Genomic DNA, 22,610 nt, shown 5'->3' on the forward strand with positions numbered 1-22,610 from the left:
ATGTCGTTATCAGGAGAAAGAAAACTAGCGTTCTACGGATCGGAGCGTGGAATGTCAGATCCCTTAATCGGGCAGGTAGGTTAGAAAATTTAAAAAGGGAAATGGATAGGTTGAAGTTAGATATAGTGGGAATTAGTGAAGTTCGGTGGCAAGAGGAACAAGACTTCTGGTCAGGTGACTACAGGGTTATAAACACTAAATCAAATAGGGGTAATGCAGGAGTAGGTTTAATAATGAATAGGAAAATAGGAATGCGGGTAAGCTACTACAAACAGCATAGTGAACGCATTATTGTGGCCAAGATAGATACGAAGCCCACGCCTACCACAGTAGTACAAGTTTATATGCCAACTAGCTCTGCAGATGACGAAGAAATTGAAGAAATGTATGATGAAATAAAAGAAATTATTCAGATTGTGAAGGGAGACGAAAATTTAATAGTCATGGGTGACTGGAATTCGAGTGTAGGAAAAGGGAGAGAAGGAAACATAGTAGGTGAATATGGATTGGGGGACAGAAATGAAAGAGGAAGCCGCCTGGTAGAATTTTGCACAGAGCACAACATAATCATAACTAACACTTGGTTTAAGAATCATGAAAGAAGGTTGTATACATGGAAGAACCCTGGAGATACTAAAAGGTATCAGATAGATTATATAATGGTAAGACAGAGATTTAGGAACCAGGTTTTAAATTGTAAGACATTTCCAGGGGCAGATGTGGACTCTGACCACAATCTATTGGTTATGACCTGTAGATTAAAACTGAAGAAACTGCAAAAAGGTGGGAATTTAAGGAGATGGGACCTGGATAAACTAAAAGAACCAGAGATTGTACAGAGATTTAGGGAGAGCATAAGGGAGCAATTGACAGGAATGGGGGAAATAAATACAGTAGAAGAAGAATGGGTAGCTTTGAGGGATGAAGTAGTGAAGGCAGCAGAGGATCAAGTAGGTAAAAAGACGAGGGCTAGTAGAAATCCTTGGGTAACAGAAGAAATATTGAATTTAATTGATGAAAGGAGAAAATATAAAAATGCAGTAAGTGAAACAGGCAAAAAGGAATACAAACGTCTCAAAAATGAGATCGACAGGAAGTGCAAAATGGCTAAGCAGGGATGGCTAGAGGACAAATGTAAGGATGTAGAAGCCTATCTCACTAGGGGTAAGATAGATACCGCCTACAGGAAAATTAAAGAGACCTTTGGAGAGAAGAGAACCACTTGTATGAATATCAAGAGCTCAGATGGAAACCCTGTTCTAAACAAAGAAGGGAAAGCAGGAAGGTGGAAGGAGTATATAGAGGGTCTATACAAGGGCGATGTACTTGAGGACAATATTATGGAAATGGAAGAGGATGTAGATGAAGATGAAATGGGAGATATGATACTGCGTGAAGAGTTTGACAGAGCACTGAAAGACCTGAGTCGAAACAAGGCCCCCGGAGTAGAAAATATTCCATTGGAACTACTGACGGCCGTGGGAGAGCCAGTCCTGACAAAACTCTACCATCTGGTGAGCAAGAGGTATGAAACAGGCGAAATACCCTCAGACTTCAAGAAGAATATAATAATTCCAATCCCAAAGAAAGCAGGTGTTGACAGATGTGAAAATTACCGAACTATCAGCTTAATAAGTCACAGCTGCAAAATACTAACACGAATTCTTTACAGACGAATGGAAAAACTAGTAGAAGCCAACCTCGGGGAAGATCAGTTTGGATTCCGTAGAAAGACTGGAACACGTGAGGCAATACTGACCTTACGACTTATCTTAGAAGAAAGATTAAGGAAAGGCAAACCTACGTTTCTAGCATTTGTAGACTTAGAGAAAGCTTTTGACAATGTTGACTGGAATACTCTCTTTCAAATTCTAAAGGTGGCAGGGGTAAAATACAGGGAGCGAAAGGCTATTTACAATTTGTACAGAAACCAGATGGCAGTTATAAGAGTCGAGGGACATGAAAGGGAAACAGTGGTTGGGAAGGGAGTAAGACAGGGTTGTAGCCTCTCCCCGATGTTGTTCAATCTGTATATTGAGCAAGCAATACAGGAAACAAAAGAAAAATTCGGAGTAGGTATTAAAATTCATGGAGAAGAAATAAAAACTTTGAGGTTCGCCGATGACATTGTAATTCTGTCAGAGACAGCAAAGGACTTGGAAGAGCAGTTGAATGGAATGGACAGTGTCTTGAAAGGAGGATATAAGATGAACATCAACAAAAGCAAAACAAGGATAATGGAATGTAGTCTATTTAAGTCGGGTGATGCTGAGGGGATTAGATTAGGAAATGAGGCACTTAAAGTAGTAAAGGAGTTTTGCTATTAGGGGAGCAAAATAACTGATGATGGTCGAAGTAGAGAGGATATAAAATGTAGGCTGGCAATGGCAAGGAAAGCGTTTCTGAATAAGAGAAATTTGTTAACATCGAGTATTGATTTAAGTGTCAGGAAGTCATTTCTGAAAGTATTCGTATGGAGTGTAGCCATGTATGGAAGTGAAACATGGACGATAACCAGTTTGGACAAGAAGAGAATAGAAGCTTTCGAAATGTGGTGCTACAGAAGAATGCTGAAGATTAGATGGGTAGATCACATAACTAATGAGGAAGTATTGAATAGGATTGGGGAGAAGAGAAGTTTGTGGCACAACTTGACCAGAAGAAGGGATCGGTTGGTAGGACATGTTCTGAGGCATCAAGGGATCACCAATTTAGTATTGGAGGGCAGCGTGGAGGGTAAAAATCGTAGAGGGAGACCAAGAAATGAATACACTAAGCAGATTCAGAAGGATGTAGGTTGCAGTAGGTACTGGGAGATGAAAAAGCTTGCACAGGATAGAGTAGCATGGAGAGCTGCATCAAACCAGTCTCAGGACTGAAGACCACAACAACAACAGTCCACTTGAGGGAAGTGTGAGGATGCTAATCCAAATTTTATGTGAGATTTGGAAAACTGCTCAATTTCTACAGCTACTGTGAGAGTTTTAATTTTTTGGTGGGAGAATGACTAAATTACATTCCTCCGAGGATTCAGTTTGTCATGTATCTCTTACATTTGGCATTATTGTACACAGAATTCCAGTGGATGATTGGTTGTGTTGATCTCTTAGGGGTAACATATTTAAACACCTCAGGCATCATTATGACACCTTTTTTACGTGGTTGATCTAATTCTCCTTCAGTTATCAAGATTGTGAGAGTGAATAGAGGGAATAAAAATTTGCATAATATTTTCAGAAATTTCACAATAACATAATTTCCTGTCCTGAGGAATACCTGTCGATTGCATGTTTCGCTTTCTTTTCCCCCCTTCTATCAGACATATGAGGCAATAATAAACACTTCATCTGTCAACACCACCTGCCTACTTTGACCTTTTTTTTTTCTTTTTACAATTTAATATTATGACATTTAAATGTCTGAATATGTAACAGACTAATTCATGGAGGAGACAGGTGAGCACTCGAAATGAAGGGCTATGTTTTGCATGTAACAGAACCTCAATATAGCAATGAGTGCACCTAACAAAGGTTCTTAGTGTTGCTTAACATAACAGAAAATGAACTGACTTGATCTCTTTGAAAAGAAAAGGCATATATTATTCAAAAACGTTCATGTAGTATGCACAAGTACTAGTACGCCCTAATATAAGTAGATCCATACTTTTATTAAATATCACTGACAAAGTATCCGACCTGATTAGCATTGTAAGCATACCTGTATTCAATCCAAATATGCCTCCATCAAATGGTTAATTTTCCGTACATGTGTCAGACGAAATATAAATATACCATTGCACAATTTCCCATAAAAACTGACATCCTCAATACTATGCAGAAAATGTTTCAAAGTCAATGGCTACAAACTAATTAAATAAAAAAAAGCCCATATGCAATGGATATGTACAAACTGAGAAGACTCATTTTTCTCTCAGTAAAGCCATCAAGTAATGTTTCACCAAATTGCACGGGTTTTTTTGTACACAAGTTGATAAGATACAATTTAATGAGATTGATCTGATCGAGAACCGGCACTTTTACCATAATGATGCCACTAAGCAATAGGGATACGGTATACTTTGAGAAGATATTCAACTATTTTCCATTTTTAGATCATCTGCAAGACTCAAATATTTCAGTAAGTGTAAAACACTTAGAAAATATTAACATGTTGCATACTCTTAACAATATTTAATGGATTTTCACGTATAAGACTATCGCTAGTACTACTAGTCTAGTGGCAACAAACAGAGAAAACCAAGTACACGAAATGAAAGCCAGTACCCTCTAACGCAACCAAAGGCCGAAAGAGAGTGACACCTGTTTCGGAACTACAAGAAATGGCACCCTGATGGCCAGTGGTTATTTCCATAGCAGTACACAAATATTTTGTTCACTCCAATAACTATCCTCTCCGGAAATATCGGGTTCTACGACCATTAACTGGAGTCAGGAACACAGTTACCAACTTCCAGGTTATCTGTAGTGGTAGCCTGTTAACTGCCAGAGAACAAGAACTGTGAGTGAATACAATAACTGCCAGAAAAAAATACTGACCTCTGATAGTTATATCCACAGTCTCTCGAATTCCTAATGGTAATTATTTGTACTGCCCACCCAAACTAAACTGACACACAGAGTGATGACTCAAGGAAATGACCTTAAATGTGCAATGCCTTTACAGCCGCTCCTATCAGCCACTGTTCCGACATATCTTTATTTAATCGTTAGTACTGAGAGCACACGAAATAGTATACATTACTATCCACAGATGGCATGCAGTCTCACAGTTATTTCCTTGGTGTATAGAACACTTGCCACATGGTCTAACCCTCTCCATCATAGCAGATCTCAGTTGATGCGAAAGCATAGTACAATCTTCGGTAAACAGATGACGTGTGGCACTGTTGACTATTATTGAAATAACTGGTAGTAGCAGATGAGCGGTTATGACAGTAACTGCTACTATTAAATAACAGGTAGTTTGTATCAGTTATGTTATTTTTCGCCCCCTCTATTCTGGGCATTGAGACCCACTAAGTTATGTGGCATGTGCTGTGCACTCTGCTGCTATGAACATTAGACAATGTATGTGGTTTCAGCATGATGGTTGCCCAGCACATTATGCAATTGACGCACAGCTGGTATTAGGCTGCATTCGCAGTGGCACCGATGACGGATGTCAGACACCGTCGCCAAAGTCGCCCGATAACCCCGTCAGACAGCTTCGTCACTGTGCATCTGATATCATTTGTCAGTTTTCGATGGGATCGAGGTCTGAAGTAGGTTAGATTTCAACCTTCAAGGACGGGATGGATACCACGATGGCTCTGTGCTTGAACACGAGTGCTGCAGTGCGGCGTTTGCTATTACAAAGATGCCGAAAGCAAATACATAAGGTATATCTGTGTCGAAAAGAATGTGGTGAGTGTAGCCTCTGTCCTCAATCACTGGTTTTACCAGACAAGTTTTGCGAACAGAATTAAAAATGCTTTAACTTTGTGACACCGTTTTCCTTCTCTCACTAGCAATTAGCATCAGAAGGGACCACCACCACCTTACAAACTAATAGACCATAATTGATGTTTTTCTTATTTATATGCATGCATTACGAATATATGTAGTTTGTGATGCATTGTACTAACAATTTCTCCAAAACATGTTGTTCAGTGTGTGGTTTATTATACTACAGTGGCAGGATGTGCAACTTCCCTGTATAAAGTTTTTACCAATGAGGCTATGAGGCTATGAGCACATAATGGTTAATTCATGTGGTGAAAGTATGTGTTACTATTATATGATGCATGGATAAAATGTGTGTGTAAGCAAGCAAACATTATCTAATTAATGAAAGGTAGATTTGTGGTTTCACAGCGGCTCACTTTATCCTAAAAATGGTGAAAATTAATGTAGCACTGGCAAGATATTCATATAATCAGATTCTAGTACACTTCATTGTTCTCTAAGCACTTACCGAGAAGATATGAGAAAGGAAGTAACAGCATTCCAGGGGCGACTATCATTTCACGTTGAGCGTTGTATTTAATAAATAAAACCAACATTTCAGTGCTTTTTAGTAGACCTGCACAGCTTCAAATTTCAGCACAGAATAAATTAAAACATTCATAGTATAGGTAATTGAGATGCAAGAGTGAGAACATTAGATTTTAATTTATTATCTGGAGCATCTTAAATAACATCCCACATATCGTACAAAAACTTTGAAGCTGTACTTTTCAGAACATGTATACACCTTATTATTAGAAAGATGCGACCCACAGATGTCAAATATCAAAGTGTTACTTCTAGTTTTACTTGAACCAGAACTGCATATATAATGTGAGAATCATTTAACAAATTTAATTTCACTATCACATTACAGATTTTACAGTATTGCACTGAGGTCATAATAGCAAATAAAAAATAACGTAGTTGAATGAGAAGTACATGTTTGTTTATGTTTTAAACTGCTCATGTCACAACACTGCTTACCCAGCTTCTGCAAAGAGGCAGTTCTAAAATAAACTATCCCTGTTGAGTAAATGATGTTTCAAAATACAGCAATGAACAAATAAGAGATGTCTGTATAGCATTTATTGAAATAATGTTGCAGCTAATGAAACTTTTTTAATTACATAAATAGCATTATCTTGACCAGAGGCTAAAATTAAAACAAACTTCACAGAAATACTTACCATCTGGGCCATTATGACAAGGAGGGCCAATTGCCTCATTAATGTCGACTTTCCACCCATGTTTGGTCCTGTCAAAACAATTAGACTGGCCACATTGTCGCAGCCTATCGTCACATCATTTGGCACAAATTTCTCTACCCATGAGATACATGGATGTCGGCCTTCCAGAAGTCGCACATAGGGCTGTGGAAAACATTTATACTGATGAACAAACAAAGGTCAAATTTTTTTTTTAAGCACTGAATAGTACAAGGATACATCAGAATAAAATATGTTACTATGTGTGTATTTTTTAAAGATGTATTATTTCTTTTATAAATTAGAGGCATCTTCAGAAAGTAAGTGAACTGTGACCATGAGTGGTATAGGGGAATCCCCTGACAAGTGTGAACATTACAGGAACATGGTAGTACAAAATCTCAAGTTTTAGTGTCCAGTTGCGTGAAAGAAGATGGTAAGAAAACCTGCCATGTGCGAGCCACATGCTGTGATCCCTGTTCTTACTCATGAAATGAATAACACCTACCAAAATTTTTTTGCGAATCAGGACGGTTTCCAACAAAGGTGTTATGAACAGAATGAGTGTGTTTAGTGGTGTAGAGATTTCAATGGAGGCAGAACAAATGTTCATGACAAACAGATTAGTGAGAAGACTTCCCATCTTGATTGATGAGATGGTGCAAAGAAATTGAGGAAACTGTTCATGAAGACAGCCGGTTGACAGTGGATAATACTTCTGTGAGGTTTCCACAATTCTCCGGAACACTCTTGTATGAGACACTCAAAGAAATGGAGGGATACCAGGAACTGTGCGCGAGATGGGTCCCATAACAGCTGACAGAGCAGTATGAGAAAAACTGGGTCAATAGCATCCACAAATTTCTTGACTGACTTGAATTGGAAGGTGAGGACTTTCTGAGCACTATTCTGACTGGAGATGAAACGTGGCTGGCTCATTACATGCTTGAGACAGAAAAACAGTCATCATAGTGCTGTCACACCAATTCCCCATCTGCCAAAAAATTCAAAACAACAATTTTCATCGAATTTCTGCTTCAGGTGGAGACCACCAATGCACAATGATATTTAGAGACCCTAAAAAAACTCTAAGGGAACACTTAAAACAGAAGGAAATACTGATAGGAGGACTGTGCTTGTTTGGTGGCAATGCCCATCCTCATACGATTTTAGCCTATCACCCCCGTATTCCCCGGACTTGGTGCCTTCAAATAATCTTTTCACCTCCCTGAAAGTACGCACTAGTGGAATTAAAATTTAATCTTATGAACAGGTGCAAAAATATGTTCTGACATGGGGGAATGAGCTGGCGATAAGAGTTCTTTGAGGAAGGCATAAGGAAGTTTGTGCCACAGTTCACCAAGCACTCAATGGGATGGAGATTACATGGGAAAATAATCAACAAGTGTATCAACAATATCCCGTAATTTTTATTTTAAAATACAATTTTCCAAAAAATATGAATGTCTAGTACACTTAATTTCTGAACATGCCTCGTATATTTATTTTGAGTATTTGAATTTACTTTTGAAATTATAATATGCGCTACACAATAGAAAATATAGATATTAACACTATCTGTGACAGAAGATTAGTTACAACTTTCCAGTTGTTAAAAGAGGAAGAAATGGGGCAGTTGGTGACACTTAGATGGTAGTTTCTGATAATATTATTCCAACACTATAACTTCAACAGCATTATTCACAAATAGACCACTGACCATATAAATATCGATATTTTCTAAGCTTGTACTGCAATATGCCCTTTGACAACAATGTTCCTCCTCTTGCCAACATTGTCACCTCAGAGTAGCAATTGCAACCTATGCCCTCAATAATTTGCTGGATGTATTCCACTTCCTGTCTTTGTTTACAGTTTTTATCCTCTACAGCTTACTCTAGTACCATGAAAATTATTCCCTGACATGTCAACAGATTTCCTGTCATCATGCCCCTTCTTCTTGTCAATGTTTTCCCATATGTTTCTTTATTCACTGACTCTGCAGAGAACCACCTCATTCCTTACCTTATAATTATAAGTCCACTCAATTTTCAATATTATTCTTCAGCACCACATCTCTTCTGTCCCAGTTTTCCCACAATCTGTGTCTCATTACTATACAACTCTGTGCTCCAAATGTACGTTCTCAGAAATTTCTTCCTCAAATTAAAATCTATGTTTGATACTAGCCCTTTTTTGCCAGAGCTAGTCTGATTTTTACAACCTCCTTGCTCCATCCAGCATGGATGATTCTGCTGCCCAGGTAGCAGAATTCCTTAAATTCATCTATTTCATGATCCCTAATTCTGATAAGTATCTCGCTGTTCTTGTTTCTGCTACTTCTCATTACTTACAATCTCTCTTCGATTTCTCTCAATCCACATTCTGCACTCATTAGACTGTCCATTCCATTGAACACATCCTTACCCTTTCACCCTGCATTTTCATCTCAATCTTGGACCATTCTTTTATTTATGTCGTTACCTTTCCTGTGTACAAACTGAACAGTAGGGGCAAAAGACTGCATCCTTGTCTTATACCCTTCCTAACTCAAGCATTTAATTCTTTGTCTTCCACTCTTACTGTTCCCTCGTGGTTCTTGTACATATTGTATATTACCTGTCTTTCCCCACAGCTTACCCCTATTTTTCTCAGAACTTTGAATGTCTTGCATCATTTTACATTGTCAAATGCTTCTTCCAAGCTGATAAATCCAATGAACGTGTGTCAATATTTATTCAGTCTTGCTTCCATTATCCACCGCAATGTCAGAACTACCTCTCTGGAGCCTTTACCTTTCCTAAAGCCAAACTGATCTTCATCCAACAGATCCTCAATTTTCTTTTCCATTCTTCTGTATATTATTCTTATCAGCAACTTGGATGTATGAACCATTAAGCTGATTGTGCAATAATTCTTTCATTTGTCAGCTCTTACTGTCTTCAGAATTGTGTGGACGATATTTTTCCGAAAGTATGACAGTACATCGCCAGTCTCAAAAATTTTCTATACAGCAACATGAATATTCATTTGGTCGCCACCATCCCCAATGATTTTAGAAATTCCAATGTTATCTATCCCATCTGCCTTATTTGACTTCAAGTCTTCCAAAGCTCTTAAGTTCTGATTCTAATACTGGATCCCCTATCTTTTCCTTGTCAACTCTTGTTTCTTCTTCTATCACATCATCAGACAAGTGTTTCCCCTCATAGAGGACTTACCACCTATCCACTCTCTCCTTTGCATTCAACAGTGGAATTCCAATTGTTCTTGATGTGACCACCCTTGCTTTTAATTTCACTGAAGGTTGTTTTGGCTTTTTTATATGCTGAGCCTATCTTTCTGACAATCATATCTTTATTCAGTTTCTTTACATTTTTCATGCAGCTATTTTGCCTTAGCTACCCTGCACTTCTTATTAATTTCATTTCTAAGTGACTTATTTCTGTAGTCCTGAATTTCCCTGAACATTTTTGTACTTCCTTCTTTTGTGGATCAGCTAGATATTTTATCTGTTATCCCCGATTTCTTCGTAGCTGCCTTTTTTCTACCTGCAATTTCCTTTCCAACTTCTATGAGTGCCCTTTTTGGAGATGTCCATTCCTCTTCAATGCAATGCATTAAGACTGAGATTTTAGGAACCAGGTTTTAAATTGTAAGACATTTCCAGGGGCAAACGTGGACTCTGACCACAATCTATTGGTTATGAACTGTAGATTAAAAATTGAAGAAACTGCAAAAAGGTGGGAATTTATGGAGATGGGACCTAGATAAACTTAAAGAATCAGAGGTTACAGAGAGTTTCAGAGCGAGCATTAGGGAACGACTGACAAGAACTGGGGAAAGAAATACATTAGAAGAAGAATGGGTAGCTTTGAGAGATGAAATAGGGACGGCAGCAGAGGATCAAGTAGGTAAAAAGACAAGGGCAAGTAGAAATCCTTAGGTAACAGAAGAGATATTGAATTTGATTGATGAAAGGAGAAAATATAAAAATGCAGTAAATTAAGCGGGCAAAAAGAATACAAACGTCTCAAAAATGAGATTGACAGAAAGTGCAAAATGGCTAAGCAGGGATGGCTAGAGCACAAATGTAAGGATGTAAAGGCAAATACCACTAAGGGTAAGATAGATACTGTCTACAGGAAAATTAAAGAGACCTTTGGAGAAAAGAGAACCACTTGTATGAATATCAAGAGCTCAGATGGAAAACCAGGTGTAAGCAAAGAAGGGAAAGCACAAAGGTGGAAGGAGTAATAGAGGGTCTATACAAGGGTGATGTACTTGAGGGCAATATTAAGAAAATGGAAGAGGATGTAGAAGAACATGAAATGGGAGATATAATACTGCATGAAGAATTTGACAGAGCACTGAAAGATCTAAACTGAGACAAGGCCCCGGGAGTAGACAACATTCCATTAAAACTACTGATAGCCTTGGGAGACCCAGCCCTGACAAAACTCTACCATCTGTTGGGCAAGATGAATGACACAGGAAAAATACCCGCAGACTTCAAGAAGAACAGGGTGTATACATGGACAAGGAAAACAAATTCCCGGATTTTCCGGTTCAAAATACACTTTCTCCCGGGTGAAAATGCACTTTCTCTGTGTTAAGTGACAGTATACTTTTCCTCGGCACTGTAAAACTGATCAATACTTTGAATGTTTATGGTTTTATACACCGACATGGAATTTTCCGGCACTTTAGAAAGCTTAACTTAGGGGGAAAGAAACAGTTTTGGAAAGATCTTTGATGTGGAGCAACATGTACGCTGCATATAAATTCGAATTCCACCAAACACCGCATGTTACTTTCCAAAGCACAGAAATCGAGATTGCGACTCGCTTTTGTAAGCCAGTCAAGCTCATGTAACGTGATCTCCCCAGCTGATGACAGCATAGGACACGTGCTGTAGTCAGCCAATAGCAAGATCACTCTTAAGTAGCGCGAACACACAAATAAGAAAAGTTAATGGTTTAAATTAATATACATAGTGTTGCTACAAGAAAAACAAAGCTTTCACAAATAATATTGGTCACTAAGATTAATAAGCTGCAAGAGAAGCTAAGCTTCCACATATAATGCTGATCTTTTTGCACGCGTTACACTTTAAGATACATCACACAAATGTGCCAGTAAAATTTTTAATAACGACGTAAATGTCTGATCTTCTGGGCTCATAATTCTTCTAGATGGTTGTCCTCAAAGAGTTGATTTTTAAATGAGAGTCAAACGCTCTGTGATTTAAGAAATTCATCGTACATTCTCTCACATAGTTCGTCTTGTGTAAAAGGAAATTTACTTTGAAAGTAATACTTTTCAAACCACCATTCGCAATATTTTCCCATGACCTGTTAGAAATTGGTTCGTTTCAGCAGTTGCCAGAGAGTGCCAGATAACAGGTGTCACAGTGCCTGCGCAGCTACGATGACTCAGGAAGCCGCATGTTCGTACGTGTAAAACATTAAAAGATCTTGCATTATGTCATAAAAGAAACGACGTTTTGTTCTCAACTACGGAGAACATCTTCCGAGGTGAGTCGTCGGAGATGTTCTCCGTAGTTGAGAACGAAACGTCAGGGAGAAGAAGTTCTACAGATCGACCACGGCAACTTAGCCCGGAAGTGTTTACTGATGAAGACGCCGGCTGTGAAAGCCTACATGGGATGGCACTGTAATCATATTTCAAGATAACTTCGTATTATGCGCTGCAGTTGCTACTGCCACAATTACATTGTGTGTGCATTTGGAAGAAAAATGGCAGAAAAAAAGGAAACATACTTGGATGAACCCATAGGTATTATGTTGAGATAATAAGAGCATTCAGCAAAATCTTTTACAAGAGCTGCAAGTGGAGGATGTCAAGTCTTATATACAAATTATTTACGAATGGATGAGAGTGTATTTCAGTATTTGCTCCATAAGTGGCTTTTCATACTACAAAACAGAGAAATGACACGAGAGAGCTACTACAGTTTACAACAGAGCACTCTAATATCACATTGCACATTAAGCAAAATAATTTCAGAAATGCGTGAAGTGGTTTATAAAGCACTGAAGGGGAATATGTAAAGGTAAATAAATGTTTAGATCACTATATCGGCAATAAGAACTACTTTTCTTTTTTAATAATTTACTTAATGGAATTAGTGATCCGACAACTATGAAATTAATAAAAAGTACGAAACAGATGAAGCGCTTTTTAATTTGTAGCATTCAGAGTTAAAAAATAGACAAAGTAGAATGGAATGCTAAAAAATTATTTTTTATTTCCGAGTGTGACCACATCCTTTATTCTGGCTTGCTGAAAAGCTGCCTGGAGGTTTTCAGATGTACAGCTGCAGCTATAATTATGGACATATGTCGCCTGCAGCATATTCCACCTGCCCATCAACAAACAATTAATAGCAAACACAGTGCTGTACAAACATGGCAGCGATGTATGGACAGCATTCTCAAGGGCACAGCACGTTGTTTCACCTACCTAAACGATATACTCATCTATTTCAGGAACCCTACTGAACACCACCAACACCTACGTGAAATTTTTTTTTGGCCAACAGAAAGCTGGAGTGATCCTCAACATTGCAAAATGGTTTCGCGGTAAGGGAATAGCAAAATGGTTTCGCGGTTAGGGAATACGAATTCCTCAGACACTTACTTTCTGCTGCTGGCTCCCACCTCCTCCCCGAGACAGTACAGGCACTAGTGGACTTTCCACATAGTAGAACCTACAAAGGCCTATGATGTTTCATCAACATGGTCAACTTCCTTACCGCTGTCTTAATGACACTGCTGCCACCCAAACGCCCCTTAATTCAGCACTCCTTGGCGATAAAAACAAAAGCAACGAACTGGTCCCTTGGGCTCAGGCCACGATTGCGAGCTTTTCTTTAAAAATAAAATAAAATAAAATAAATAAAAATAAAAACATCGGGGCCTCGCCAATGTGGCCCTTTTTGCCCAGCCCCACCCTAGTACACCATCACAATAGTGGCAGACACGACCCAGGCAGCTATCGGGGACGTCCTATGACAATACGTGGACTATGTCTGGCAACCACTCACTTTCTTCTCATTTAACCTCTCTGCTGCACAACACAACTGGCCAGCACACGATCATGAGCTGCTCGCAGTCCATGAAGCCGTCCGGATTTCCAATCTTCAGTCAGGGACGAGTCTTTACAACCTTCGCAACCGACTGCCCCCTTGCCTCTGGTTTTTGCGGGAAAGATGCACACCAGATCTCACCTCGACAGGTTAGGCTACAGGAGTATATTGCACAATTAACTACCAATGTCCAGCATGTTGCCGGCTTCAATAAAATTGTGGCAGATTGCCTTGGCTGCTTCTGCGCCTTCACTCAACTCATAGACTACAATACACTGGCCGCTGCTGAAGAGGCGCACCCATACCTAGCCCACGCCATTCAGAATGCTGACAGTGGCCTCAGTCTACATATCCAGCTATTGTAAGATCTTGTGTGACGTCCTCCTGGGTCCTTCAAAACTTGATGGTTCTTGACCATGTCCATGGCCTTGCACATGCTGCGCCTCCATGCTTCTGCAACCATCATGAAACAATGCTTCGCTTCGCCAAGCATCCAACGTCACTGCAGAAACTGTGTCTGGTTGTGTGTTCCACATCAGCACGTCAAGATCGGATAGCACATTCATTCCCTTGCAGCCAACTACCCCCCACACAACACCCATTCGTGCATATTCACCTTGACATTGTTGGCCCACTACCCTCGCACAATGAATATCAATACCTGCTGATACTTATTGACAGATTCACTTGTTGGGCAGAGGCTGCTGCCATCCCTGACGTTTCAGCCGACACTGTGGCTGTGGCCTTTGTTCGACCTGGGTGTCCCACTTCAGATGCCCACACAACATCGCTACAGATCGTGGGCACCAGTTCACGTCAGCGCTCTTCCGAACCCTGACGGCTACCTGTGGCTCCTGTTTCTGCCAAACCGCCAACTAAAACCCTGCAGCTTACGGTGTGGTGGAGTACTTCCACTGCACACTTAAAGCCCCCCCACTCACTTTAGTTTCAAATGGTTCGCTGCCTTACTTCTGGTACTTCTAGACCTGTGGCTCACACAAAAAACTGACTTGGGAACTTTGCTGCTGAGCTGGTATATCGACAGCCACTCACTATTCCTGGTGATGTTTTGGAAGCGACCCTGCTCCCTCCTGGCAGTAACATCTCAGGTTTTGTACAGCAGCTCCAGTGCCATAAGTGTCCAGCTGCAACCAACACCTTTGCAATGTCATAGTGAGTACCATGCCTTTATACACCGTGACCTCACAACCTGCACACATCATGCTCCAGGTGGATGCATACCAGCCACTGCTCCGCCCAGTATTCGAGTCCGCACTCGGTTTTGCGATGTGAGGAAAAGACATTCTCCATTCGTCCATACAGGGTCACAACAACTGCCTCCATACACAGGCTTACGCTGGCCAACGTCCTAGAAGCACCCCCAGCCTACGAGCACAGCACCACTGAGGTGGAGTTGCTCCTACCTACCAATGACCCCAGCCACAGCATCACGAATACTGCCCCTGATACAAAGTTGGTCAATACCTTCCCCTATGCTGTTCCAGACATGTCACTCCCAACGCCATGTCTCACACAATGCCAGTCGGTGCCGCCTCTGGCCAACAGCCAACAATCTACATGACACATCCCCTACTGCTTGGGACCCTGATGTCGCTTCCTCACTATCCTTTTCGCAGCCTCCAGCTGACACAGACAGTGTTCCGCCCCGCCTCCACATGCACCTGCCGCTGCCAACAGAGTGTAGTCACCACCATTGCAGTCACTTCCTTTTTCTTTTTTTTTAGGACGCAAAACAGCTACGGTCATAAGTGTCCATTCTGTGGCTTAGTGAAATCAGCAGCAATGGGAGCGAAACTCAAGAAGGAAGGAAACTAAAAACAGAAGGAAATCTTAGAAAAGTGCCGTTGAACAGGGGTTGTTTTCTCTGAAAAAAGCTTCAAATGAATGATGTCATCTCACTAACACTTATAAACTCAAGGACATCATTGGCTGAGCGCACGTCACCTGCTGAAAGGGAAGATATATCAGGCGACAGCCGTAAACGGATGCGTAGTGGATTAAAATAGGGGCACTGAAGTAAAAGGTGTCTCACCGTCCACGATTGAGAGCAGTGGGGATAAAGCGGGTGAGGATTGTCACTTAAAAGATGTGGATGCTGCCTTGTTTCTGCATATACCAATATGCCCAGGGGTCCAGAGGAATGCCACAGATACGCCCCCCAGGTGGAGCACTCCTGAATCCAGTGGACCAGACGGTGGATGGGATAAAGAGCTTGGAGGCTGAGAAGAGAGCCGAGCGAATCCTAGCATACAATGTACTGTATCCGCTGAAGGTGACTGATGTATTTGACAGCCTGGAGAACAGCACAGAGCTCCGCAGTAAAAACTGAACACTGGTTGGGGAGCAGAATTCTAATAGGGGTGTCATCAATAATATACGCACTCCTCATACCAAAGGTGGTCTTGCAGCTGTCAGTGTAAATAAATGTGGCATCCTCCACTTGTGCACACAGAGCAGCAAATGACCGATGATAAACTATGGAAAAGGGGGGGAGGGGGTACTATCCTTGGGAAGCTGACAAAGATCATGGAGAAGGCAGGTCCGGAGGCGTTCTACCCCCATTTGTCAAGAAAGTTTTAGGAAATTGGAAGGAAAGTGAATGTAACAGTTGACAGAAGTTGACTCCCGGTGGTAAGAGAGAGTAAGGGCTGCCGGCATACCATAAATCCAAGGAGGCATTTGGGGGAAAAAAAAGGGCCATGGATCGGATGTGCAGGCATGAAAGAGTGATGACTAGTGTAATGACTGAAAAGGACAGCCCGCCAATTGGACAGTGGAGGTTCAGCAGTATCAGTGTAAAGGCTCTCCGTGGGGCTAGTGTGAAAAGCTCCAAACACTAAACACAATCCACGGTGGTGGACAGAATCTAGACACCAAAGAATAGATGGCTGTGCAGAGGAGTAAACTACGCTTCCATAGTCCAATTTCAAGTGCACTAAGGCACGATATAAGCGGAGGAGGACCACTTGGTCTGCTCGCCAGGAGGTACAACTCAGAACACTAGAGACTGTTGAGGGATTGCAGACAGTGAGCCGAAATATATGAAATGTGGGATGACCAGCACAGTTTTCCGTCAAATACAAGTCCCAAGAATTTGGCAACGTCCGCAAACGGAAGGTCAACATAGCCTAGACGCAAGGACGGTGGCTAAAACTCTGTAAAATGCCAAAAATTTACACTGAAGGTCTTACTGGGAGAATATTGGAAGGCGGTTTCGATGCTCTGCGAGTGCAGGTGATCAAAACATCCTTGAAGACATCATTCAAGAAGGCTGGACCATTGAGAGCTATAGTAATTGCAAAATCATCAACAAAAAGGGATCTCGAGACATCAGGAAGGAGACAATCCATAACAGGATTTATGGCGATAGCAACTAGTACAAGACTTAGCACAGAGCCCTGGGGCACTGTTTTCTTCGGAGAAAGTACAAGAGAGAGCAGTGTTCCCCCCCACCTTAAATGTGCGCTCTGCCATAAATTCACAGATGAAAAAGGGTAGCCGACCTCGAAAGCCCCAACAGTACAGTGTGTGGAGGATGCCTGACCTCCAACAGGTATCATTTGTCCTCCCCAGATCAATAAAGATAGTTACAATTTGGCATTTCCTGAGCAAACTGTTCATGATATAAGTGGAGAGAGCAACAAGATGGTCAACTACGGGAAGCTGCTTTTGGAAACCGCACTAGCAGTTGTTAAAAGGTTTCGGGACTCCAGCCACCACCCCAGACAGCAATTTACCATACGCTTCAAAAACCTTAGGTACACTACTTACGAGAGAGGTTGGGCGAAAGCTGGAGGGGAGTAGTTTGTCCTTTCCAAGTTTCGGAACAGGAATGACGATAGCTTCCCGCCACCTTCTAGGAAAGGTACTGTTGATCCAAAGCTGATTATAAAGGCAAAGAAGGTAGCACAGACTAGGGTATGATAGATGCAGCAACATTTGGATGTCCGTACCATCCAGTCCCAGAGCAGAAGAGTGAGGAGGAGGAGAGTTTCCAGATAGAAAAAACAGCATTATAGCTTTCGTGAGTATGAGAGGAAAAAAGCAAGAGGTTGCTCTTTCGGTACCTGTTTCTTTGGGAGAAAGGCTGGTAGGCAATTAGAAGAGCTCAAAATCTCAGCAAAGTGTCGACCAAATGAGTTAGAGATTGCAACTGGGTCCACTAAGTTATCCTGCGCGATGGTTAGCCCAGAGGTCAGGGAAAAACTGGATGTGCCAGATATCCATCGGATTTGACTCCAACCAACTGATGAGGGAGTGAAGGTATTAAAGGAGCCGGTAAAGAAATCCCACCTTGCCTTCTTGCTATCGTATATGATCTGACAGCATCACGCACGTTAACTGCTTACAGTGGATACCGTTGGCCAGCGTAGGCCGATGGTGGAAAACACGAAGAGTACGTTTCCGCTCGCGTATTGTGTCACGGCATGCCTCGTTCCACCAAGGAACTAGGGGGCACCGCAGCAAAGGGGAGGTACGAGTGACCTGACTGTTGATGTAAGGAAACTGGCGGCCATAAAATGTTGCTACAAAGGAGAAAAGTGTCCAATTGGTTTGGGAAAACTTCCAGCATCTTTGGTGAATAGATGGCAGTTGTGGCTGTAATCGAACACATGGAAAATGGTCACTCGAGTGTGTATCAGCAAGAGTGAACCATTCAAAGCACCAAGTTAGCGAACAGTACCGACAGTAAGGTACAAATGAGATTTGGCTGACATGGAGGCAGACAAAAAATAGGTTCCCCAGTGTTGAGGTAAACAAGATCTGCTTGGTGGAAGAAGTCACTCAATAGGGAGCCTCTCTGACAAGGATGCAGAGATCCCCAAAGCGAGTGGTGGGTGTTGAAGTCCCCAACCAGCAAATAGAAGGGTGGGAGCTGATGAAGATTGGCTCTTGCCATTGGTGTGGACGATGGAATGTATATGGTACAGAGAGAGAGGGTGAATCCAGAAAGGGAAAGACGTACACTGACACCTTGGAAGAAACTGTGCAAGTGAATTGGGTGATAAGGTACAGTATCATGGAGAAGAATCATTAAGTCCCCCATGTGTCGGAACACCAGCAACAGAGGGGAGATCAAACCGGACTGAATGGAAATGAGGGAAGACAAAGCGATCATACGCACATAGTTTTGTTTTCTGAAGACAGAAGATCACTGGGGAGTAAGATCGTAAAAGGATTGACGACTGATCCTGATTGTAGCAAAATTCCAATGGCTAACTGACAAAGGGTGGACTATAAAAGGGAAAATCTCACCACAGTTGCCGTCACCTAAAGCGACCGCCGAGAGCCAGTGGTCGACGGCATGGAATGGCATTCAGCCAGAGGCAGAAGATCCTGATCCATAGGTTGTTCTGGGGCAGCTCCTGCTGTGAGTGATCAGCTAGTTGATCGGCCTCCAGTAGTGCATCTTGGCGACACAGACGATGGCCGAGGATGCTGTAGAAGAGAGACGCCATGGCGGAGAAGGAGAGGAACTGTTTTTCTTATGAGCCCCCTTGGAAGCAGGATGTTGAGACAGGGTGTATACGCAGACAGGGGGAAAAAAAATTCCCGGATATCCTGTTTAAAAAACATACTTTCTTCCAGGTGAAAATACACGTTTTCCGTGCTAAGTGACGGTAGGTTTTCTGTAGATTTTTCCGTGGAACTGTAAAACTTATCAATCCTTTGAATGGTTAACGTTTTATACACTGGCATAGAACGTCCCAGAAAAAAGAAAAGGGGGGAGGGGGGTAAGGGGGGGGGGGGTGAGAGAAGTTTTGGAAAGACCTTTGATGAAGAAAAAGGAGAGAAGTTCTGGAAAGACCTTTGATGAGCAGCAACATATAAGCTGCATATTTTCTTACTACGAATGTATAAATTTGAATTGCATCAAACACATGACGTTCGTTTCTGGAGTGTTGAAATTGAGATTGCAATATCCTTCTGTACGCCAGTCGTATCTCATGCCACACAATCTCGCCAGCCGATGACAGTAGATATTCAGTGCATAGGACATGTTTTATAGTCAGCCAATTGCACGATCACTGTTACGTAGCGCGAACACAGAAAGAGGAAAAGTTAATGGTTTACATTAATATACATAGTATAGCTACAAGAACAGCTAAACTTTCACATATAATATTGGTTTCGACAATTAATAAGCTACAAGAGAAGCTAAGCTTTCAAATGTAATATTGATCTTTTTTGCGAGTGTTATACTTTAAGATGCATCACACAAATGTTCCAGCAACTTCAAAATAATGACATAAATGTCTGGTCTTCTGGGATCAAAATTCTTGTAAGTGGCTGGTCCTCAAAGGGTTCAGTTTTAAACGCTCTGTGATTTAAGAAACTCATCCCACTTTCTCACACATAACATAATTCATCTTGCGTAAAAAGTAATTTACTTTGAATGTAACACATTTCGAACCACTGTTTGCAATACTATCCCAAGATTGTTAGAAATAGGTTCGACTTAGCAGTTGCCAGAGAGTGCCAGAAAACAGGCATTATTACACATGAGCAGCTGCAGTGGTGTAGGAAGCCTGCATGTTCGTATGTATAAAGCACTAAGAAAGCTTACATTGTGCCATAAAAGAAACAGGACATCAGAGGATACTCCAAGAGTATCGGAATTTCGTAACCAAACTAAAATGCGTAATTCGGCTTGAAGTGCACTTTGGTTTCAACCAGATTCACAATGAAATACGTCCCATATGATTTTAAGCTTTTCAGTGTGGTTTTGGGACGTAAATTTCTGAGAGTACCAGTACTGTACTATCTCATATTTGGTTCTTTATTGCGGCATAATGCCGTACATGGCAGAAGATGAAAACGTGCACCCAAAATTCAGCGAACAGTTGGAACTAGCCAATACTGTGGAATAAAAAACTTTGTTTCAAATAAATTGATTGCCTCAGCTGAAAAATTAATAAAGCCAAATTTCTTTAGCAAACTGACAAAAATAACTTCATTGTTCTGCAAGGTGATTAATGACTGACTGCTAATAACTTGGAAATAAAATAAAATCAGAAAACTGAAACCAATAATATATTTTTGCCCTCCGCAATTATGTGAATGTACTTTAATTCGCTTGATGGCTCCCAGCCACAGAAATCCATTTTGTTTTCATTTGACATGGGAACTGTAAACGAAGTGCAAACAGCGAAATCACTTCATGCAAACACGGGTCACATGAAGACTAACCCCCCCCTCCCCCCCCCCCCCCCACTACAACTCGGACAATGCTCTGCATGCACGAATCTGGCAGCTAGAGCATGCGAGAAAAATGTTTCTCATTAGCATCTGGCTGCTTGCTGCTACTGCTGATATAGCTAACAGCCACACTTCAAGTAGCAGAAAGGGGGAGAAGGTACTGCTCATACGCGAGTCAACTGGGCATGTGCATGAGCCCGCTGGCAACTGGTTAAACGAACCTAGGCTAAATAGTTGTGACATCATGCTCATAGAAAGCAGTTAATTGCTACAAAGTATTACATAGTCTTCGCCCTACAGTCTTTGACATATTTTTGCTGTTTGCAGACGCTTGTGCATGCATGGTGTTTTGTTGCTGTAAATGGCGCATTTTCTTTGCCACTAAAGTTTTAATTTTTTTTCCTCTCATTTATATTTTATTGCTGCAGTATCATTCTCCAGTAGCAGGATACAGTAACATTCTTTGCTAGAGACTCAATTCTTACCAGTTTAAATTACAAAAATGTAACTGAAAGCTAAAACAATAAAAAATTGCCAGAATTCCGAAAGATTCCTGGGTGTTTCCCAGTTTTCTCCTGGATGAAAAAAATCCTTAGTTTTTCCTGGGTCGTATACACCCTGTGGGATGGAGGAGGATTTGATGGTTGTGAGGTTTGGGTACATAAAAAATATTCACTAGTAGGTTCTTTTTTGGAAGTCTGGGCATTCGATTTTGGGGCCCATGATTTAGCAGGAGCCAATGAAGGTTGAGCGTTACAGTGAGTGGGTGATAGTGGGCAAGTTGAATGGGCGATCTTTGAGCTGACCGATCTGATGACTGTGGCGCTAAAGGTGAAATCGCAAGCCTGGATGGCTACCCCCTTAGTACATCAAGGAGAGGCAAGGACAGTGCTATATTTACCAACTGGGAGCACAGTGGGATTTCTACTGGAGAACTTACGAGCAGCAAAGGTAGACACCTTTTCCTTCACTCGCGTTTCCTGAATAATTTGTTCATCTTTAAAAATAGGGCAATCTCTAGAGGAAGCAGCATGGTCATCCATACAGTTGATGCAACAAGGGGATGGAGGTGGACAATCACCTTCATGGGCATTCCTGCCACAGGTAATGCATTTAGCCATATCGGAACACAACTGGCTGGTATGATTAAACGTCTGACACCGATAGCAATACGTAGGGTTAGGGATGTAGGGGCGAACTGAAATTATCTCATATGCCGCTTTAATGTTCGACGGAAGTTGAACTCTAAAATGTCAAGAAAAGAGCGCAGGTCGGTACCAATCCCTTTTCACTACTCGATGACAGGTAATTTTGAATGTCCTCATTTGATAATGTGTCGAGTGACCGCATATAAACCACCTCGCACGATGAATTTTAAGTACGGTGCGCTTCCAGGCGGACAGGGAAGACGTCAGCAGCGTAGTTCAAAGCAATTTTTGTGCCTAGGAGGCAGAAGAAACCATTGCGATAGTATCCCCCACGATTACCGGCGTGTCTGATGGCGCGCTCCAACCTAGGGGGGGGGCCCTCTGAGGTCAGCCCCGCCTTAGGTCATTGTCCACACCT

General features: G+C 41.5%; 1 protein-coding gene across 1 annotated transcript in view; it reads right to left on the bottom strand.

The window, feature by feature from the left end:
- The window catches only part of LOC124802784 (DNA mismatch repair protein Msh6), a 307,253-nt gene that overhangs the window by 41,659 nt on the left and 242,984 nt on the right, over window positions 1-22,610 (bottom strand). The window contains exon 24 of the mRNA XM_047263784.1: window positions 6,695-6,877. Within this exon, the coding sequence (XP_047119740.1) occupies window positions 6,695-6,877 (183 nt within the window). The remainder of the gene's footprint in view (window positions 1-6,694; window positions 6,878-22,610) is intronic.

The sequence above is a fragment of the Schistocerca piceifrons genome, chromosome 6 (assembly GCF_021461385.2).
Source record: "Schistocerca piceifrons isolate TAMUIC-IGC-003096 chromosome 6, iqSchPice1.1, whole genome shotgun sequence".
Lineage (NCBI taxonomy): Eukaryota > Metazoa > Arthropoda > Insecta > Orthoptera > Acrididae > Schistocerca > Schistocerca piceifrons.